The sequence below is a fragment of the Antechinus flavipes genome, chromosome 3 (assembly GCF_016432865.1).
Source record: "Antechinus flavipes isolate AdamAnt ecotype Samford, QLD, Australia chromosome 3, AdamAnt_v2, whole genome shotgun sequence".
In the NCBI taxonomy this organism is placed as follows: Eukaryota; Metazoa; Chordata; class Mammalia; order Dasyuromorphia; family Dasyuridae; genus Antechinus; species Antechinus flavipes.
Window position 1 is genome coordinate 57746990 of NC_067400.1, and position 23368 is coordinate 57770357.

At 35.3% G+C, this 23368-nt stretch overlaps 1 protein-coding gene across 1 annotated transcript in view; it reads left to right on the plus strand.

The window, feature by feature from the left end:
- The window catches only part of DOCK10 (dedicator of cytokinesis 10), a 212379-nt gene that overhangs the window by 184703 nt on the left and 4308 nt on the right, over positions 1–23368 (plus strand). The window contains exons 51-55 of the mRNA XM_051983445.1: positions 12840–12986; positions 15245–15455; positions 17250–17440; positions 20434–20534; positions 20747–20885. Of these exons, the coding sequence (XP_051839405.1) occupies positions 12840–12986; positions 15245–15455; positions 17250–17440; positions 20434–20534; positions 20747–20885 (789 nt within the window). The remainder of the gene's footprint in view (positions 1–12839; positions 12987–15244; positions 15456–17249; positions 17441–20433; positions 20535–20746; positions 20886–23368) is intronic.

Here is a 23368-nt window from a genome sequence, read left to right on the forward strand (position 1 = left end):
GAGTATGGAGCATTTGGAGATCTTGAATTCAAGAGTTAGAGAATTTAGAGGTCATCTAATCCAACCTCTCATTTTACAAATGAGGAAATTGAGCCTTGGTGAACTTCAGCAAGTTCCTCCAATTAATAAGTGGCAGAACTGGGGTTTAAATCAAGGTTATCTCACCCAGAAGATTTCCAAATCAGGGTTCTTTAAATCAAGGTTATCTCACCCAGAAGATTTCCAAATCAGGGTTCTTTCTATTATCTCCATTCTGTCCCCTTTCCCAAATTCACACAGCTGGATACTCTAACAAAGCTATTCAATTCAAAGATGGGGCTGGTAGTTAGATACTAAATGGATAGTAAAACAACCAGGGAAATAAGTAATTGGAATGACTAGCAACCATAGAAAAATAATAATTAGGAGAAATACCTTCTCAGAAAGCTGTGGGAAACATTTTTTATTCTAAGTAATAAAGGAGGAGGATTCCAAGATGTAAATGAACCATATAACTTTAAATAGAGCTTTCTGGATTTAAAAAGAAAATATAGAGGTGTGGGGAAGAAGGGAGAATTATCTTTCAGAAACAACAAGATAGACTTCTAGGCCAAGGGGAGAAGGACAAAGTATAAAGATTGGTTTTGAGTAAACCATATGAACTTTCATTGCAACATGTACTTAGAACTTTGTTATAAAGACAGAATCCCAATACAAAATGCTTTTCTTGCCTATCCATTGTCTGCCAATATAAAAATTTGTTTCTTTGACCAGTGTATACTTTTTGTAATTCTTTAAATATCACCTTCTTCCTCACTCCAACACCCATGACCTCCATTGGAATATTTTCCACCTTCATATATAAGTTTGGGATCTTGACAGTTTAACTCACCTACTAAAAGAACACTTGCAAACCCTTATACTATAGAAGATTTGCACATGTTTAACATATATTGGATTACTTGTTTTCTAAAGGAGGGGGGGAAGGGAGGAAGAAAAAAATTTGGAACACAAGGTTTTGCAAGGGTGAATGTTGAAAACTATCTTTGCTTATATTTTGACAATAAAAAGCTATTATTAAAAATAAATGAATAAAACCCTTGTACTAAAAAGAGGGGGAGATAAAAGAGGACTACTGGGTTGATCTCATTTAAAATGTTTTTATGTTTTAAATATTTAAATTGTTTAACTTTGTTCTTTTATCAGATTTCTGAATCATATATCCTAATAATTCTTTCTGAATTTTGTTTTGGGATTGTTGTTGTTGTTTTAAATAATGTCATTTTCCTAGATATATATGACAAAAATGCTTATTAGAAAATATTGACCAGCCTAAAAAACCCAGTTTTGATTGGCTAAGATCACAAATGTTCAGAGACGAGAAGGAGTGTTCTGGAGTCAATTGTTAAGTTTTTAACATGATCAGTTATATATGAGAAAGTAGCAGACGCTACAAATCAGGGTTTTATTATTTTATTAGCTATCTAGAAAATAAAAGTAACAAAGAAAATATTGATGATACCGATTAAACTTAAATATCTATCAAGAATAGTTTTTTTTTTCTTTTCTGGAGAACCAGTTGTTAGACATATTTACCAACACCCCCTAGCTAAGAGCCCAGTGTCTTATGGGATAAAGATTTAGTTTGTTCTGAGCAGGTGTTATCCTAAAGCACAGAAAATTCTAGCCTTAATCATCATTGTTCAAATTGCACTCAGATACCTTTCCCAAAGGGCCAGATGCAAAACGGGAGAGGCAGCCTCCTCCCTCAGGCAAAAATATAGAAGCAGACAGGGCATCGTTCCACACTCAATAACAAATGCAACACCAGAATAGATATGAATAATCCACAGGACATGCATAGAATGAGGACTGCAAGAAGAGAAGATTAAACCTGTGAACACTTGGTTATAACTAATCCCCGGGGACCGAAAGCATTCCTTTTTCATGATGTTGCTTTATGTAACTGTGAAATTCACCTGGAAATGGAGAGAAGAACACATGCCTTGAAATCATGTTACAACAATTATGGGAACATAGTTTCCATAAGCTCGCTACTTTGGTAGACGTTTGGGGAAATGATGTTTGCATCCCTTGTGTAACAATGCTTTCAGTTTCTAGGATCTGCCAAGGTATTTAATATTAATTGTTTGTGGGGTACTATACATGCTGTAGAAAAAACGTCGAAGACTAAGAGCCTGAGTACTCAGTACTTGCACAGAATAAATTTCCCATCCTATCATCTGCCTTCCTTTGCCCTTTTGTATTTTGTATGTCAGTTTATCCCCACAATTTCCCTGAGGTTCAAATTGCTGGCATTAATGAAAGAACAGCTGTAACAAAAACAGCCACTCAGATCAATGAGAACCTCCGGCTCTTTTATTCAGTGTCTGGAAAAACAAGGAATGCCCAGTGCAGAAGTTGAAGGGCCAGGTGCCATTAGAATCCTTACATAGGAGGAAAGAAGGAAATGAATGGGTTGCAAGAATGTTATCCCACTTTCCATCTGATCTCAATAGATCTCTACATTTTTAAACAGGCAGAGCTTCTTCTGCATTCAAGTGATTCCATGTGGATTCTCAATCGTTTATCTGCTATACAAATTTCTCCTTTCCTCTTGGCTCTCAGAGAGTTGTGTGAATAATCAGCCTTGTTGTCAACAAATTCTGAACCAGAATTATTCTGAAACTCTCTCTGCAAATGTACACAATTGATTATATGTTTTATAGGAATATAGTAAAGGCTCTTCTTTTTTCTAAAATGATAACACCATCTTCAACTAGAATGGCAAAAAAAAAAAAGAAAGCCAAGAAGACCCTTGAATATTAGAATTACATATAAAGAGATGTAAGATTTTAGTTGGCATATTTTCCCCTTTTTAAATTGGATTAAAACTATTACTAATAACTGTTTTGAATTCATGTATTTTTTATTACCCTACTTTAGTATAGGACTTTGCAATCTGCAAAGTTCTCTCCTCACAACAACTTTGTTAGATCACTAGTTTTTTTATTTATATGTGTGTGTATACACAAATATATATGTACATGCATATGTATATTATCCCCATAATTGCAGATGAAGGCACTGAGACTCAGGGAATTGAAGTAATTTACCCATGACTTGAGTTAATAAATTTAAGATCCAAACGTTAAACCAGGTCTTTTTACAGAATCCAGGACTCTACAAGACCAATTGGCTAGGTTGAATAGTAATAAAGTAGTGGACTTGAGAGTCAGAAAGACTTAGTTCACATCCTGCTGCAGAGGCTAACTTTCAGTATGATGCTGAGCAAGTCTTTTAACCTGTTTCAGCCTCAGTTTTCTTGTGTGGTAAATGGAGAAAGTAGCACCAACCTCACCCTTTTGTTGTGAGGATAGGATCAAACATGTGTGAAGTGACTTACAAAGTTAAAAGTACTATATAATGTTAGCTATTGGTTTGTCAATAAGATCATTTGCATGCTAGTTATTGCTATTTTTGTTCTTGTATTATTGTAGCCTGCAAAATTGCCATAATAACAACTAGACAAAGGTAACAAAGGTATAAAAATAAAAAGCAACATATTGCAGTGAAAGGAATGATGGCTTTGGAGTCTGATGTCCAACCCGTGGTACCTTTAGACCATTGCTTAACATCTCTAGGTCTCAGTTTCCTCAATTGTAAAATGAAAGGGATTGATCTGATAACTTCAGAAGCTCCCTTCAACCATTAAATCCTATGGTTCTTTTGTAAAGGCATGATTACCTGATAATTGATCAGCTCGTTTTATAATTTTATACCTCATTATATAGTTTTATATATATATAGTTATCATTATATGGTTTTATATAGTATAATACAATATTCATTAACAAACCAATGATAACTTCTGTTTTCCTCCATACTCTGACTTGGTGACTTCATCAGCTTCCATAGGATTATCATCTCTAGGCAGATGACTCTAAGATCTATATTTCTCTCTTGAGCTGCAATACCATATTACTAATTACCCACAGAACATTTTGAATTAGATATTCTGTAGGCATCTTAAATTCAACATATCTAAAAAAAAAAATCATCATATTGCTCCAAAATTCACTTCTCCGCTGAATGTTATAAATTCACAATTTTGATGCAATTCTCTATTCAATATATTATATTTAAAGAATGGTCATTTTTGTCATTTCTGCCTCCACAATTCTCCCTTTTTCATCCAATTCATCCCTTTTTCTCCATTCACACAGCCATCACCCTGATATTTCAGAACATCATCACATCTTGTCTTGACAAAATAGCCTCCAAGTCAGTCTCCCTGACTCAAATCTTTTCCCACTTCACTACTTCTTCCACACATGTATCAAAGTAACTTTCTAGACAATGTCATTCTCCCTAACTCAGTGAACTCCAGTGGCTTCTTCTTTGATCCAATATTCTTTTATTAGGCTTTTAATAGGCTTCTATTAGGCATTTAAGCCTTTTATAACCTGGTTCCATCATCTATTCCTAGCTTTATTAATACATTGTTCCCGTTTATACATTTTACATTCTGGCTAAATTGAATTTCTTCCTGTTCTTTCCACCTAACACTCAATCATTCATTTCTTTGCTTTTGATTATGTGCTTCTTGTGTGGAATGTGCTCTCTCCACACCTCTTCTCTTTGTAATTCAAGGCTCAACACAAATTTAGCCATCTTTATCTCACCAGCTTCTAGGGCTGGGACTACCCCAAAGATGTTTTGTATATATTCTTTATACACTTAAATATGTGTATCTTGTTTCCCCTCTTAGAATGCAAATTCCTTATAGGGAAGTTTCTGATTGGTCCTTGAATTCCCAGTCTTTCCTCTGAGCAGTACATGGCTCATAGTAGATGCTTGATAGATATTTGTTGATTGATCGATTGACCAAATCATAAGATTTAAAACTAGAAGAACATAGGAAATCATCTAGATCTGACCCCTCTCATTCTACAGGTGAGAAAACTGAGGCCCAAAGAGGGAATTTACCCAGAGGTCCAATGGCTAACAAAGAACAGAACTCAGATTCAAATTTAAGGTTTCTTTTTCCAAAGCAAAAGAATGTGCTACAAAATCCTGATGTGCCTTCAGAATCATCAAAAGTCCATTAAATTTTACTCATTTGTTGTTGTGCTGTAAAGTTTATCTTATATTCTATTTCTTTGAAAATTACTATTCATGTATAATAAGCACCACCCTAAATAAGAAACCAGACTTCTTTGTTACCTTATGTTAATTCAGTGGAGTCTTTATTCTGTGCTAAGTGATAAGGATAAAAAGAAAGACAAAAAATAGAATAAATTGAAAGAATCTCAGGGGGGAAGATCCTAGAAGGCAGAAGGATTGGAAAAGGCTTCCTGTAGAAGATAAAGTTTGAACTAAGTCTTAAAGGAAGACAGGAAATCTAAGAGATGGAAGATGAGGATGCAAAGCATTCCAGGCACAGCAGACAGCCTGTACAAATGCACAAAGAGAGAAAATTGAGTACCCCATTTATGGAACAATATGTAACATATTGAAGCATAGACATATAAATTATTATATAATCAAAGAAGACTAAAAAAATTAAAAGAAGCCAACTTGTAAAGATCAGGACACAGGACTTCATATTTGATCCTGGATATAATAGGGAGGCACGGACGTTGATTCACTAGTAAGAGTAATCACATTGTTCCATATCATTATGTTTCTCTTTTATCCTAATCAGTTGTTAGTTTAAGGGTGCAAAAATCAATGTAGATATTGCCCACATAAATAGAAGTCATAAGCTCTGTATAACTTAATAAATAGTCTTAAAGAGTTTTTAGAGCTGAAAAATGCATCATTCAGTGACCAAACTGATGATGAGCCTCTCTGAACTTAGCTAGTTCATTTGGGGAAACAGCTAAACAATCTGCCACAGGGTCCATACTTCCTGGTACATCAGGACATTCCAGAGCTATATCACCACTGGCAATCTCACCCAATGAGGTGAGTTTCCTATGAAAACCACATGAAACCAAATCTCGGTATAGAACCTGATTGAATGGAACCACTTTCCAGTTCAAGATAGATTGGAAAAACTTCCAGAAAGGGCAGTCTCACTGGGATGAAAAGGATGTTCAGTCCAACTCAGATGGAGTCTGGGAAAGCCAGTGAGAGGATCTTAATCACAGCAGATCAGCAACTGAGACCCTCAGTCCTAGCTCAGTAGAGAAGCAAACCAGTAGGGCAGCCCCCAGACTCAGAAGGCAAATTCTGGAAACCAGGGTGTTTCCTGGAAATAGCAAGCAAAGCTACCCCTTAAAAACACAAAGGATCCCTATGCTTAAAACTGTAATGTTCTTGGTTCGGTTTTCTTGGAGGTCTCTGGGGCAGCCTTCTTTTCAGTTCAGTAATCACCATGAGAGTAGCCAGGTGTTAAAATCCAAATCCTTTATTATCTCCTTGCCTGATGCTAGGCAGCTTTCTGGAGAGCCTTTGGTCTGGCCTTGGTCTTAATGGGAGAAGTTCAGGAGGCCAGGCCAGCCATCAGGAGCCTGACCAAAGATCAAATGAATCTCTCTCCTTGGTTCTGAGAGCTTGAACTCTCGCCTCCAGTTCTCTTGTCTTCTCTGCCTCTGAATCTGAGGGCTTTCTGAGTCCCAGCTTATATGTTCTACACTGAGTATAAACCAATCATTATATTACTAGGAAATCATTATTTGTTATAAGATTAAATCAATTATATTGAGCTTAGAGTACTATTAAGCACCATTCTAAACTAGATGACCATTGTCTCATCAATTCCACTTAGTTAGTACCTTTTAAGAATCCTTATTTCAAGTTCAGAGTTCTGGCCCATAACACAAAGCCAAGGCTCAGAGTTATGGAAGCTTGGTACAGTAACCCCTTTATCCCAGGAGCAAAGCTCAACCATAAAAGTAAAAAAAAAAAGAGAGAGAGAGAGAGAGAGAGAGAGAGAGAGAGAGAGAGAGAAAATACCAAAAGGAAAGGAAAGAAAATTAGCAAGAAACATAAATTAATTCTGACTACAAAAAGCTACTGTAGTGACAGGGTAGACCAAAACATCAACTCAGACACAAAATGTCCATAGAGAAAATCTCAAAGAGTGATATTAATTGTTCTTAAGCCTAGAGATGCTGCTTAGAAGTGCTCACAAAAGACTTTAAAAGGCAAATAAGAGAAGTAGAAGAAAAAAATGAAAAAAGAAATGAGAACTATGCAAGATAGTATCAACCACTTGGAAAAGAAAAGAAATTCCTTAAAAAATACAATTGGCCAAATGCAAAAAAAAATAAAAAATTCACTGAAGAAAACACCACCTTCAAAAGTAGAATTAATCAAATGGAAAAAGAAATACAAAAGCTAATTGAATAAAATCATCATTAAAAATTAGAATGAGACGAATGAAAGCTAATGACTTTATGAGACATCAAGAATCAATCAAACAAAAAAAAAAAATGAAAAAAGGGAAGAAAATGTACCTCATAGGAAAAACAACCAACCTGGAAAATAGATCCAGAAGAGACAATTTAAAAATTATTGCTCTACCTAGAGGCCATGACCCAAAAAAGAACCTGAATAGCATTCTTCAAGATATCATCAAGGAACTGCCCTGATATTCTAGAAACAAAGGGGGAAATAGTCATTGAAAGAGTCCATAGATCATGAAAGAAATCCAACAAGGAAAACTCCAAAAAACATTGTTGCAAAACTCCAGAACTACAATCTCAAGGAAAAAAATACTGCAAGCTGCCAGATAAAACAATTCAAATATCAAAGAGCAATAGTCAGGATTATCCAGGATCTGGCAGCTTCTACAGTAAAGGATCAGAGGGCCTGGAATACCATATTCCATAAAGCAAGGAACTGAGGTTACAACTAAGAATTAACTACCCAGCAAAACCAGTATCATCTTTCAAGGGAGATGATGGCTCTTCAATGAAGTAAGAAACTTTCAGTCATTTCTGTTGAAAAAAAAACAGAACTAAACAAAAAATTTAATCTTCAAATATAGGGCTCAAGAGAAATATAAAAAGGTAAATGGGGGGAAATATATATTATTTAAAAGTTAAACTGTTTACATCCCTAGATGAGAAAATGATATCTGAATTCTTGAGAAATATATCTGTTACTCGGGCAAACAGAAGAGGGCACCATATGGTTGGTGGGTGTAGCTGTGAATGGATGCTGACGTAATGATATGAAAGAAAAAGACATTAAGGGATGGGAAAGTCTATATTAGAAGAAAAAGGGAAGGAAGAAATAATGGCACAAATTAGATCATATGAAGAGTCACAAAAGACTTATTACAATCCAGGGAAAGAAGAGTCTGAAGCTTTCTCTCATCGGTTTTGACTCAAAGAGGGAATAACTTAATTATTCAGTTTGGTAACAATTCTGATTTCAGATAAAGCAAAGTAAAAGTAGACCTAATTAAAAGACATAAAGAAGAAAAGTATTGTTTGATAAAGGGTATTGTAAACAATGATACTAAATGTACATGCACAAAGTAGTAGAGCATACAAATTCCTAGAGAAAATTTTAAGCCAGTTACAGGAAGAAATAAATAGCAAAACTCAACCTTCCCCTCTCAGAATCAGACAAATCCAACCACAAAATTTATTTTATTATTATTTATTATCATTTATTTAATGTTTATTATATATGTAACATATTTATTATATAAAGATATCATATCTTTCTTGTTTGAAAGAAATCAAGGAAGTTAATAGGATCCTAGAAAATCTAAATATGATAGACCTTTGGAGAAAATTGAATAATTTTTTATTCAGAAAGGAAAAGCATCTTTTTCTCGATAGCACATGGCATCTACACAAAAATTGACCATGTATTAGGGCATAAAAACTTCACAGTCAAATGTAGAAAGACAAATGGTAAATGCTGTCTTTTCATACTATGATGCAATAAAAAATATATTCAATAAAGGACCAGGAAAACATAGACTAAAAGCCAATTGGAAATTAATCTAATTCTAAAGAGTGAGTGGGTCAAAGAACAAATCACAGAAGCAATCCATAATTTCATCCAAGAGAATAACAGTAATGAGACAACACACCAAAACCTATGGGATTCAGCCAAAGAAGTTCTTAGGGAAAATTTTATATCTCTAAATAGCTACATGACTAAAATAGAGAAACAGAAAATCAGTGAATTGGGGCATGCAACTAAAAAAGCTAGAAAAAGGACAAACTAAAAAAAAAAAAAAAAAAATCTAATACCAAATTAGAAATTCTGAAACACAAAGGAGAAGTTGATAAAATTGAAACTAAGAAAACTATTGAACTAATTAATAAAATTGAGAGTTGGTTTTATGAAAAAAAATAGATAAACCATTGGTTAATTTAGTTAGAAAAAGGAAAGAAAAAAACTAAATCACTAGCATCAAAAACGAAAAGAGTGAACTTACCATCAATGAGAACCCAAAGACGTATTAGGAGAATTTCAGCTGAGCTTCCTAATCAAACATAAAAGTGTGGGGACCTAACTGTCTCCTGACTTGAAATAGGAGTTCTGCAATCTACTCACCACCTTGGCCCATGAAACAAAAAGAAAACAGGTTCTTCAATAACTCATTGCTTTTGTTTGCACATCAGCTATTTCATTAAAGAGCTAGGTGGTACAGTGGATAGAATGCTGAACCTGGAGTCAGGAAGACTCATCTTCATTAAGTTCAAATCCAGCCTCAGATATTTATTAGCTGCATAACCCTGGGCAAGTCACTTAACCCTGTTTGACTCATCTGTTTCCTCATCTGTAAAGTGAGCTGGAAAAGGAAATGACAAAATACTTCAATGTCATTGCCAAGAAAACCCCAAATCGGGTCACAAAAAGTTGGACAAGATTCAAATGACCAAACAACAACAAAAACAACAAAGTAGTTAATATACAACAGAAATCAAATAAATATGCCTACAGCCATGCAGAATTCAGTTACTACCACCTCTTTTATCTCTCACATTTCAGCAGATATTCTAAATACTCTAGGGTAAAAGAGCATGATATAATAAGTAGAACAATGAACTTGAAGGTGTAAATGCAAGTTTGAATTCTACTTCTGATGCTTATGAACTATTTGAGATTAGATAACCATGGGAGAAATAATATCTGTTGTCAGCATGGATAAGTTTTAAAGCATTTAGTGTTATCTGTGCAAAGGACTAGAGATACAACTATGGAAGCAAAATAAGCCCTGCCCTTAGGAACTTACATTCTCATAGAAGGAAATTATACATATATATATATATTTATGTATGTTTGTGTGTGTGTGTGTGTGTGTGTGTGTGTGTGTTGTTTGATGACTAAGGAAATAATATATAAATTATAGCATCATTATCATCATTCTCTTCATTATTACAGGTACTCTAAAATTCATCACTTCAAAAAAAATGTTTTGTTTTGGTTTGGTTTTTGACTGAGGCAATTGGGGTTAAGTGACTTGCCCAGGGTCACACAGCTAGGAAGTGTTAAGTGTCTAAGACCAGATTTGAACTCAAGTCCTCCTGACTTCAGGGCTGGTGCTCTACCCACTGTGCCACCAAGCTGCCCCAAAAATGGTTATTTTAATACTTTGGGTACTCCTCCCAGTAACTTAGATCAGAACACTACTATGCCTTTCATTTTGATTCATGAGTTTCTGTGTTCCCCAAAAAATTTATGCATTCATCTCCACTTTCCCATAATGAACCCCTCCTAATCTAGCCAGGCTGATTCTCAGTTGCCATCAAACACTTCCTAGAAACTTTTCCAGCTGACTGAAGATGCCAGGTCCAATGCTCCAATGACACAACCTGAAATGACTTTAGAACCTCTCCTATACCATAGTAATATATCAAAAAAGAATTTTAATGAAGGCAAAATTGTCATCCCTGTTTTATAGTAAGAATGCTGGGTTTCCAGTCAGATAACCAGACTTAAAGTCTGGACACTACCATTTATGAGACATGTGACTTGGAGCAACCCACTGTCTGGGCTTCAGTTTCATCATCTATAAAGTGAGGAGTTTGGACCAGATAGTCTCTTCCAGTCCTTAATACATGATCTCATGTATGTAAAATGCAAGATCCCTTCCAACTCTTAAAAGTTGTTATTTTATGATTACTGTGGATGACTTTGAATATGAAGTACAGTGAAGTTACAGGTTTTGATCAGTGTCACACGGTTGGATATCACCATCCTTAAAAGGATGAAATTCAGGATGCTAGGACCCGTTACCTATCATTCTACTGACTTTGGGATGCATAATTAATAGTAGGTAACTTTTAAAATCACTTTATGGCTTATTTTATACAAGATTTGTATTGATATATGAACAGGGTACCCCTACCCATGTATAAACTAATGAGTCACTGACTTCTCTTGCACACTTTCAATGTCATATTTCATCAATCTGGAGTTCGCCAATATTTAGTCTGGAATGTCATCAAAGAAATAGGTTTTGAAAAGCACAGCAACACAGTTGTGTCATCTCAGGATCAATCCTCCTTATATCTGGAGTCTGTAAACCCACTTGTTCTTCCAGGTTCCCAGGAAGCCGAGCATGTGCATCAAACTGATAGAGGATGGAGATCACTTGGGTTGTTAAATAGTCCATCTATGCATATCATTTCCTATACAAGTTAATCAAAAAAGTTTTGTTAGAATATTTTCTAACAGTGCCCCCATGAATAATAAGTGTATGTTTAAAATTCCACAAAATGATAAAAGTTAAATGGTCTTCAGTCTGTGATTTGCAGTTACTTGACAAGTCTCATTTATATTTTTTTAAGAGATAGAGACAGAGAGAGACAGAGAGAGAGATAGTAAGAAAGAAATTTTACTTAGATATAATGAAAGATAAACTAGTCAACATGAGGCAATAGAAAAACTACTAGATTGGGAGTCTGTCTCAGACAGTAGCTGAGTGATCCTGGATAAGTCAATTAACTGTGTTTGCCTCAATTTCATCATTTATAAGCTGAGCTGCAAAAGTAAATGGTAAGCCACTCCAGAGTCTTTGCCAAGAAAGCTCCAAATAAGGTCACAAAGAGACAAAGAGTTGCTATGATTGAAATGATTAAAGATGGGAATTCTAAGACCTGGGTCCAAATTCTGACTACACTATCTCTGTGTTTGGAGAAGTCACTTAATCTCTTTGATCCTCTGTTTTCTAATCTGAAAAATGAAGTAGTTAGACTAAGCCTGATACCCTTTTCAAGTCAAAATCTATGAGGCAAACAAATTAAAAGGGAGAAGGGTCCCATTTTCTCAAAAGAAAAAGTCTTTGAATCCCAAACCCTATGACACATTATCATGATGAATCCTTCCCAGTATGAATTTGCAAACACATTAAGAAATCATTTTATTTTTAAAATTGAATGATTAAATTATATCCAATACTTTAATTATATAGTCCTTGGAGATAGATGTTGTGCCAGTTTATTTTCAAAGTCACAGTACATGAGAAAATGCCAGAATTATTGTATCTTGACTATATTGATTATATTAAGCTACTTAAAGAATTCCACATCCCACAGAATATTATTTCTGATGGTCATTCCATAGATATGTAGATTATCTGGAAATTAAATGGAAATTGATCTCCAGATGATGCCCAAAATTGCTAGGATTATGTTCTACAACAGACTGCCACATGAGGGCATTCTCTCCCCAAAATTCATGCATTTTTGTTAGCTTGTGACTAAAAAGCTTGAAAAGCAAGAAAATGTGGCTCTATTCTTTCTGTAAGGAACTCCATTTCGGCTTCATTGGGTTCATGGGACAGGTCATTTGTTGATACTGAATTTTAACAGATAATCAGTTCCTCAAAAGTTGGGTTTCTCACTAAACTGGTGATTTGATTGTTGTCTCTTCAACAGGGATTTTTTGAAGAAGAGGAAGGTAAAGAATACATTTATAAAGAACCTAAGCTGACAGGACTCTCTGAAATATCCCAAAGACTCCTGAAGCTTTATGCCGATAAATTTGGTGCAGACAATGTGAAGATAATCCAGGATTCCAACAAGGTAAAAGGGGAGGGCGGGGATGCATTCAACTTAAACCTCATACTAGAGTTTCCTGATTTTTTTTAAATAAAAGAAACATTTATTAACTCTGGGTTAGCAACTTAATCCTTTCACTGAAAGATCCCTGAATTCAAACAAGATAACCTATCTGAGGGTTTTGGGGGTCTCCGTATGTATATTCTTCGATTTAAATCTTGTTGGTATAGTTTTTGGGTTGTGAGGTTATCCTTATAATGGCTGTTTATAGAAATCACTTTAAATACTCCAAGAGCTGGGAGTTAGGAAAAAACTGTGTCTTGGTTCAAACTCACCTCAGTTTCTTCTGTATCCTTCTCTCCTACCACAATCTCAGGTATCTGAGATTATAAAATAAAGATAAAGAACAACTTTAGAGTTGTTCCATTTCCATTTTCTGATGTTAGCATCTCATATCAATCAAACTATTCCTTTGACAGAATATTATGCTAAAAATGTTATGATTCTATAAGCTGCATGCTATGTTAATACAGGCTTCTATTGGATTTTTTTGAGGAATCATCCACCATTCAATAAATGGCACTGGATAGGTCACATAGGTAAATTATTCATTCACATAAGTAAATTATTCATGGATCAACCCAAAAGATATCTACCCTCTCCTCAAGAAAGTGACATTATAAAATAGATAATACTGACTTGAACATTTGTATTTTAATAGATCTATGTTTTCATTGGTAAGGGGACTTCTCCAATTAATAAAAAGCATAATTCACTCATGTTATCTTATCCTGTTTAATTCATACCCATATCTTTCCCCAGATGTTCCATAAAGAATGCATCCAACATGTTGGATGCCTTCCTATATTAATATTTTATTGGTACCATTGTGATACTAGTCACAGTATAAAAAAATCCATAATGAAATAGACTATGGGGAATTCAATATGGCTTAAGATGAAAAGAGTCAACTTGAAGTAAAAATAGAGAACTGGCCTATATGTCAAGAAGACCTGAGTTCAAGTGCTATCACTGATATACTAGCTATGTGACCACAAGTAAAACACTCAACTTCCCAGTGAACCTAGTAACCCCCTTAGACTATAAGCATAGATAAGCTATTGACTGATCTTCATTGACATTCTAGGATTTCCCCATATCAATAAAGTCCAGTCTGCTCCCCCACTAAAATACAAACAGTAATAAATAACCCCAAGTCAGAGGTTCTGATTCTAGATATGCCATTAAATAGCTGTGTGAAGAGGGTATATTTATTCTAGTCAATGAATATCTATTACTTTCTCTGAGCCTTCTCACTTCATCAATAAAATGAGGAAGAGCAATCTCTAGATTCCTTTCAACTACAAAATTCTATACTTGTGTCCTTTTCAAATAGAAGACAAATACCATATATATATATATATATATATATATATATATATATATATATACACATATTTAATATCAGCATGAAATTCAGGCCAAGAATGGCAAATGTTTTTCAGGCAATCCATGCCAAACATTATCATGTAGTGAATACATTGACATGCAGCCCTAAGATATCAAGATTATATTTTCTAGTTTTCAAAAAAAAGTTATATACTAAGAGGTTTGCCTACATAACAGCATTTTCCTCTTCTGAAATATTGTGTTGATATGTCTTTTTCTGTAGCAATAGCAAGAAACTGGAAGTAAAGAGATCACTATAATTCTGCTAATAACAAACCTTTGCTGTTGTTTGGCTATTTTTCAGTAGTCTGTCTCTTTGTAACCCCATTTTGTTACTTGGTAGAGTGTAGAATAGAGAATCTGCCTTTCTTGGTTAGAGACACTAGAGTGGTTTACCATTTTGTCCTTCAATTCATTTTGCAGATGAGGAACAAAAGTAAACTGAGTTAAATGGCTTGTCCACAATCAGACACCAAATTTGAACTCATGAAAATAAGTCCTTCTGCTTTCAGCCACTGTGCCACCTAGCTGCAAACTATGTATTTATGTACAAATTTTGTGATTTTAAATAAACTTAAACTTTCTGGCCTTTTCTTTATCCATAAAAAGAATGGGTGGAATTGGAAAAAATCTCTAAAGTCCCTTCCCAGCCTAAGAGAATAAGATCTTAAGATCCTATTAGGGAAGGAAAGGGTAGGAAATACATTCTAGATTACATTCTACATCGTTTCAACAAAGGCAGTAGTGAGCAACTTTTTAAAGGGCATCACAGGGATATTATATTAGTATATTAGTCCATCAGTTTTTCACTGCAGAAAATGATGTTCCTAAAGGTGAATCCCAAGGATCTGGATCCCAAATATGCCTACATCCAAGTGACCTATGTCACACCTTACTTTGAAGAGAAGGAAGTTGAAGATCGAAAGACAGATTTTGAAATGCATCACAACATCAACCGCTTTGTCTTTGAAACACCATTCACACTCTCAGGCAAGAAACACGGCGGGGTCGAGGAGCAGTGCAAGAGGAGAACAATACTCACAAGTAGGTGCTAGTGGGTAGGGGGATTCGGGGTGATGTCTCACCAGTGAGACATCAATTTTTAGGCTGGCTCTGGACCAAGTGACTCTTCAAGCCTTAGATTAATTGGTAGAAGGGGGGAAATGAACAGATTAGACAACACGTATTGTTGTCGACTCAAACTCAATGCTCTATCCCTCACCTCCATGCCTTTGCCTAGGCTGTTCTCTGTGCCTGGGATGTTTTGTCTTATCACTTCTAACCCTGGCTTCCTCCTAAGACTCAGCTCAGATCCCACCTGTAGGAAGCCTTTCTCAGTCCCTCCTCCTCTCCAGTGCTTTCTTTTCTTAGATTATTTTCCTTGTACATTATATATCCTGTAGGAATCTATCTAATTATTCATCATTTTCCCCATTGGAACATATTCTCAGTTCTTAGCAATGCCTAGAATGTTAGAAGTTCTTAATAGAAGGAAGTAAACAGTTATTTTATCTTTCTGTAATTCAATTCAATTACATCAACAAGCATTTATTAATTTCTGACTATCTTCTAGGCACTGTAGGGATACAAAAAAAGAACAAAATAGTCATTGCCCTCAGGGAACTTACATTCTAGTTTCTTTCTCCATGAGTTCTTGGGAAGGCAGTGGGAAACAAAAAGATCTAATTATAATTGCTGCAACCAGTAAGCAAAATGGCACTGACTTTCAAAATCCCAAGACTCCAAGGGACTCTCCATTCACCCCTTCTGCTATCACAACTAGATTCCTATAAACAAGTGTATTGATTCTTAATTTCCTTATCAGTAAAATGATGAGATTGGATTAGATGATCTCTAAGATTCCTTCATTATATATTAATTAAATATTTAATGCAAAGCACTAAGGTATTAAATTGGTATGGTATATGTATTATGTAATATTATAATATGGTGTTATAATATTTGATAATGTGGTATTATGTGGTATGGTATAATATTGCATGATATAGTATAATAATAATATAATATTATGGCATGGTATTATATTATGGCATAATAACAATAACTCTTACATAGCACCTTACAATTTACAAATGCTTTTTAGAAGTTATGTCATTTAACCTTCACCCTATCCCTGTGATGCAGGAACTATTTTTATCCCCATTTTACATATTAGAAAGCTGAGATAATGAGAGGTTAAATGGTTTGCCCATAGTGACACAGTTAGTAAATATCTGAGGCAGGATTTAAACTCAGGTCCAACTCCAAGTCCCATACTCCAATCACTGTCCCACCTAACTGAACCAGCCTGGTAGGAGAAAAAATGCTGGTCTTAGTATCAGGAGAATGTGGTTCAAATCCCATTTTTGAAACATGAAAGTTTCATCCCAACTGGGTTGAAGAAATTAGAAATATTTAGCCTAGAGAAGTGTTGGGGAGGGGGGTATATTAGAACTATTTTCAGGTATTTATTTATAGAGTTGTTATTATGTGAAATAAGGAAAATTAAGAACAGTGCACGAATGTTGCAAACAAGCAAATTTCAATTTGATATTGGGAAGCTTCCTGTTGATTTGAATTCCACAAAAGTAGAATGTTCAAGAAGTAACTAGTCCCCCACCCCCTTACTGGAGGATTGCAAGCAGAAGTTGTCTAACTACTCCTCAAATACAGCTTTAATTTAGATATCTTCTAATCTAATTCTGCAATTCTTAGAATAACTAGACTACAAGGCAGATAGTGATAAGTATAATGAATGAGAGGCATTGCAGAGTGTTGAAGCATCCTCTACCTGCTACTGCCCTGATCCTTTAAACACCTTGAATTTCCTTTGTCCAGCAAGCCATCTGTTTCCTTATGTGAAGAAGAGAATTCAAGTGATAAGCCAGTCAAGCACAGAACTGAACCCCATTGAGGTCGCCATTGATGAGATGGCCAAGAAGGTTTCTGAGCTTAATCAGCTTTGCACAATGGAAGAGGTAGACATGATCAGACTGCAGCTCAAACTTCAAGGGAGTGTCAGTGTAAAGGTAATTATGACTTGGCCTGTGTGGTGATCATGCATCTATCTTTGAAAAATCTTTTTTTCCCTCTTGTTCCTGACTTTGTTCTCCTTTTTTAACCATTTTTTTAAAAAAATATTTGTTATAAGAGATAACTATTGGAAAATGTGGGCAACATAAAAAAGAAGGGATATTAATAAAAAACCTATTTTTTAAAAAAAGAAAATACTCTCGAAAGAGTTGAAATAAAAATCTGTTAGAACAGAAACTTTTTTCAATCCAAAATGCAAAGTATAGGCTAAAGTCTAAAATTTTTGTTAATTGCAAATTGATTTCAGTACATACCCAAACATATTAAATACATGGGATTTATATAAATGTATGCATATAGGTACACATAAATATGCACATATGGGTACATGTGTGTCCCTTATTCTATAGTGCAACTAAAATATCTGTTGTTCAAATTATGTTAGCATGTATTTTGATGTACATCCAACAGTCAATAAGTAGGCATCAAAAACTGAGCTAGCCTCTGGCAATACAAGTTATCAGTTTGATATGGAGATATGAAATTTCTGTAAATTTTGAAATCATAAGGAAAATGTAAGTTTTTAAATACTTTTGAAAATGCTTGAAAATTCAGTTTTTTGGTTCAGGTCAGCAAATTCTATATCTTTGATGTACAAGGCACTGTGCTAGGTACTGGGAATACAAATATAAAAATAAAAATGTCCCTGTCCTCAAGGAGCTTATACTCTACCAAGAGGAATAAGATATGTACAAAAACAACATATTGCAAAGAGTGTAATGGAGACAAAGCAAAGGTTCAAATAAGATATTCTAGAAAAGTCTGAAGAGAGAGAATTCATCACTTCCTTAATTTTGGAACATCAAAGTGAATCTTCTATAACTTGATTTGTGATGGATGTTGGCATGAGATTTGGAGGGGAAACTTTTTACCCACAATTTTTCTATAATGAAACTCCTCAGTACGTAAGTGAGAAAAGAAATTTTGCCCCATTATTTTTCAGTGTTTTATATTTGAATCCAAATAGTTCTCAGGAATTAACATCCTTGCAGATATGGGGAAAAAAAGTTTCTGAAGTGTTCACTGACTTATTAGTACTTCCAACTCTAACTGATAAGTCACTAATTATCTGATGATTACAAGCATCCATAGCCTGTTGAAACATTGTAAGTGCATGGAAACCACCCTGTAGCCTCTTTTTTGTTTCTTCTCCTCCTGCTTTTATTCTTTTCAAGCCCTTGGTCCATACTTCATAAATTGAAAGGAATAAGCAATTCAGACCTTTCTAACTATTTTTGCTATCAGATTTGAAAGTATATACTTGAAAGTTTGTCCATTCAAAAACTAGTTTTGGAATTCCTAAATATGTCAGCTAAGAAAGGGGAAATGAGAGATACAGAAAATATTAGATCTGTTACTGATCTCCAATAACTTACAGTCAAATTTTGGAGATTAATACAAATTACTACAGCACAAAACAATATGTTTAATGTAAACTCAATTGAAATTGTTCTTTCAAAAGTAACCAACAGTCTCTTAACTACTAAATTTAAGTATTTTTTTTTTAATTTTCAGCAATTGTACTGCTATATTTCATATTCCTGACCACCTTTCCTTCTGGATAGCTTTTCTTTTCTGGGCTTTCCTGACACTCTTTTGTGGTCCTCCTACCACGTTCTTCCTCAGTGTCCTTTGTGAGTTCATCATTTGTATCATGCCCTCACCACTGAATGTTCCCCAAGGCTTTATCCTGGACCCTTTTTCTATGCATATACTCTCAGCAAGATGCCTCACAAAGATCTCTATATCCAACCCTGGTGTTTTCCCTGAGCTTCAGCAATGTATCACCAAATGTCTATTACACATTTAATTATGGATATCCCAGAAAGACCTCAAACTCAATATGCTGAAAACAGAGCTCATTCTTTCTCAAAAAACTCACCAATCTTCCAAATCTCCTATTTCTGTTAAAAGCATCAATATACTTCCAGTCTCCTAGATTCATAACCTCAATATTATTTCTCCTTCATCCCACATATTCAATCAGTCACTAAATCATATCATTTCTCCCTCCATAACATCTCTTATATATGACCATTTTTCTCTATTTGAACAGTCATCATCTTCGATCAAGCCTTCAGACCCTGCTTAGATTCTTGCTGTAGTCTCCTAATTGATTTACTTGCTTCAAGTCTCTCCTGGTTACTGCAGTGATTTCCCTGAAGGGCAGAGCTGACCATGTCCTAGTCATTAAACTCCAGTGACTCTCTGTGATTACTGTGACTCTGTTACTGCTAACATAACAAAATTTATCTCAATAGTCATATATAATAACTTCCCTTACTGCTCTACAGACTGTCCAAGCTAACATTCTCTGTCCTTCATATATGGCACTCAGTTTCTCTTCTCTGCATCTCTGCATCGGCTCTTCCATGTCCAGAATGTACTCCTTCTTTAGATCTACCTCACAGAATCCCTCTCTTCCTTCAAGACACAGATCAGGCAACAACTTCCACATAAAGGCTTTAGTGATTCACTCTATTACTATTGCCCTCTCCCCTCCAATTAACTTTTTATAGTCTGAAAACCAAAGAAATGGGTTTTGCTTCCCTTCTGGCAAGATGACTTAGCAAATGTCACCAGATAACTTGTATTTATTCTCTTTATGTTTATTTAATATAAACTTAAATAGGGTTGTGTCTCATCTATTAGAATGTCAACTCTTGACGTGAGGTAGTGTTGCATTCATTATATTTGTATCTCTCTCCAGCATAGAGGCAGTGACTAAATGCTTGTCAATTAACTGGGTGATCAATCTCTCTGTGCTGGAGAGGTCAGATGAAGCTTTTCAGAAAAGGTAGTACATGAGCTAGGCAATGAAGGATCATTAGTAGTTTGATATGTTGCAATGAAAGAATGACCTTAATACATGCCTATTGATTGATTGATTGATTGATCTCCAACAGCCTAAAACCACTCTTTCCAATAGGTAAATGCAGGTCCTATGGCTTATGCCCGAGCTTTCCTTGAAGAAACAAATGCAAAAAAGTATCCTGACAACCAAGTGAAACTTTTGAAGGAGATTTTCAGGTAAATTTTTTATTTCCTGAATCTTCTCTTTTCTTTTGAGGGAGGGAGGAAAAAGAAGGTCAATAAAATGTGACTTAAGGAATGGTGTGAATATATAAGGGAAGACCAGACAAAAGCCCTCACAGAAGGCAGCTCATGTTCAGTGAAGGCACAACACTTTTGTCCATCAGCACATTTTTAGATCATATTTAATCTTACTTCTTTCACCAAAGGCAATTTGCAGATGCATGTGGTCATGCCCTTGATGTTAATGAGCGCCTCATTAAAGAAGACCAGCTGGAATATCAGGAAGAAATGAAATCTCATTACAAGGACATGCTCAGTGAACTCTCTGCAATCATGAATGAGCAGGTGAGTGAGTTTTCTTTTATTCTTTATAAATCCCAGGCCAAAAAACTTCACAGAAGTTTATCTGGAGGAGTGACTGATCTGGTTAACTTTAAGCCCAGCGTAAGAAGCTGGAGAGATCGCCTTTCTACTAAATAATTCAGTCGTTCCCTAAGTTAACTATCAGATATACACACAATTGCTTTTCTCCCCTGGATACAACACCCACTGTCTCAAAAAAAGCACTCCAAATGGGAAAGGATGATACATGAGGACAATATGGCCATTCCTTGACCAAGCTAAAGAAACGATAAATTCCCAGAGCATATCTAACCATATTCCTACCTCTCTTAGTTGCTACCACCCTCTCCATCCTGATACACCTGGCTTCTCCATACTAGGATAAAAAGGCAATGAATCCCAAGTCTGATGCTTAAGGAACCTGTGATCCAACGTATCAAACACACTCCTACAACATTCTCTTATGAAGTATGAACCACAATAAATGTAAGGGGGAAATGCTTAACAAAATGTAAAGAAAATACAGTGAAACAGAAATTTTAATTTGTCATTTTCTAAGTCAATATGGTACCCACAGGAATCCTTATGGATTTATCCATATCCTTATGGAAAGGCTATAGCCTAATGGCTCCCATTTCTGAGTTTGACACTGTTGATCTAGAAAATTAAATGAAGAACACAGGATTTAGGCCTAGATTCCTATTAACTTAATAATACCCATACTAGCAGAATCAGGGTCAAACTCAGTCCTTGCCTGCATAATCTAACACCCTAGATTTACTTCAAGCAGAACGAACTGCTTTTTTTCACAATTTTGTCTCTTACAAATAGATTTTGATAAGTATCTCTACAGAAGGACAGATACATAGGGGGGAGAGAGAGAGAGAGAGAGAGAGAGAGAGAGAGAGAGAGAGAGAGAAGAGAGAGAGAGAGAGAGAGAAGAGAGAGAGAGAGAGAGAGAGAGAGAGAGAGAAAGGGAGGGAGGGAGGGAGAGAAGAGGGAGAGAAGAGAGAGAGAGAACCCCAGTTCCTTGAAGGCAACTGTACTAAATGGTTTTAAGTTGTATTCAATTATCTTCTTTAAAATCATATAGGTTTCCTAGAGAATGGGTAATTTAAACTGGATCTACTTTTTTGGTCTGAGCTGTATGTAGCAAAAGGCTGCGTAGACATTCCTGTGTAGACAGCAGTTTACTGCTGGGATTCCTGTCCTATTGGCTGCTCCTCTATCACCATGATTGAGCAAGCAATCAATCTCAGGACTTCTTGGCCAGTGATATCACAGCTACAATCACCATCACTTTGAAAACTTCTCTCAGAAGAGTCAAACTAGTATTGCTGGGGCAGCAAGCAAGTAAACCAATTATAGCTAATACGCATTAGAAAAGCATAATAAATTTTATAGTCTGAAAACCAAAGAAATGGGTTTTGCTTCCCTTCTGGCAAGATGACTTAGCAAATGTCATCAGCTAATTTACCACCCAAGCCCTGAATTTTGCCTTTAAGGTTAAGGATAAGCCAGAGTTTGAGGGAGGAAGGGATAAACAATCACCATTTTGGTGATAATTTACTGGTAATCTTGCTTCTGGTGGTACAGCTGGAGCTATTTGTCTCAGCTTGGATTCTGTGAAAACTCTGGCTACTGATATTGGGAAATCTGGCATTGCAACAGAATTTAAAGGTCTGGGGAGACCAACTCTGAGGGAATTCACACCTTGTATCAAATTTCAGTGTCTCAGGACTGGGTATTATTCTCTTTAAAGTTATGCTCTCAGATCTTAAGAGCATTCATACTGTGATAAGTTGGATGACTGCACAATCTGTGACTGCTGGAGCAGGTATGGTCTCCTAGGCCTTCGATATAGTCTGAAATCTGTAATAATGATAATTGATATATGATAATGATAAGTCTGGACACAAAGAAACTAATATCATGTTTAGTGGGATGAGTGACTGCTGGAGGAAGATTGCTAAGGATGAGGGGAACAGAATTTTCGTAAAGGGTACTTCATTCATGTTCTTAGAGATATGGGTAGAACTTTCATGCTTGTCCTGTATGTTGAATTAATCTAAATACCTTCTACTGAAAATGGAAATGGTGAATATAGATCATATAGAACACTTTTCCATATTTAGTATTTTGGACCAGTGAATTTTGAGAAATTCATGTCCTCTTGTTTTATCCAGGCCAGATCAATGTTCATAGAGGTATTACTAAAAACTTAGAAAAAAAGGCTTATTTATTGTGATCAATTTTTTGATCAGCAGAACTGCTGATTTATTGGTTTGGGGAAAATAACAGTTACTGTGCGTCCAAGGAAGAGATCCATTTAGAACATCTAGTTTAAATGCTATTTTGTAGAACCATAAATTTGTATTTTAGTATTTATTTAAAGTTATTTCTATAAGTACTATGCATATATATTCATTTATATATACATATTTTTCATAGATAAATATGTAGTTGTTAGGGGAAGGGAAAAGGGA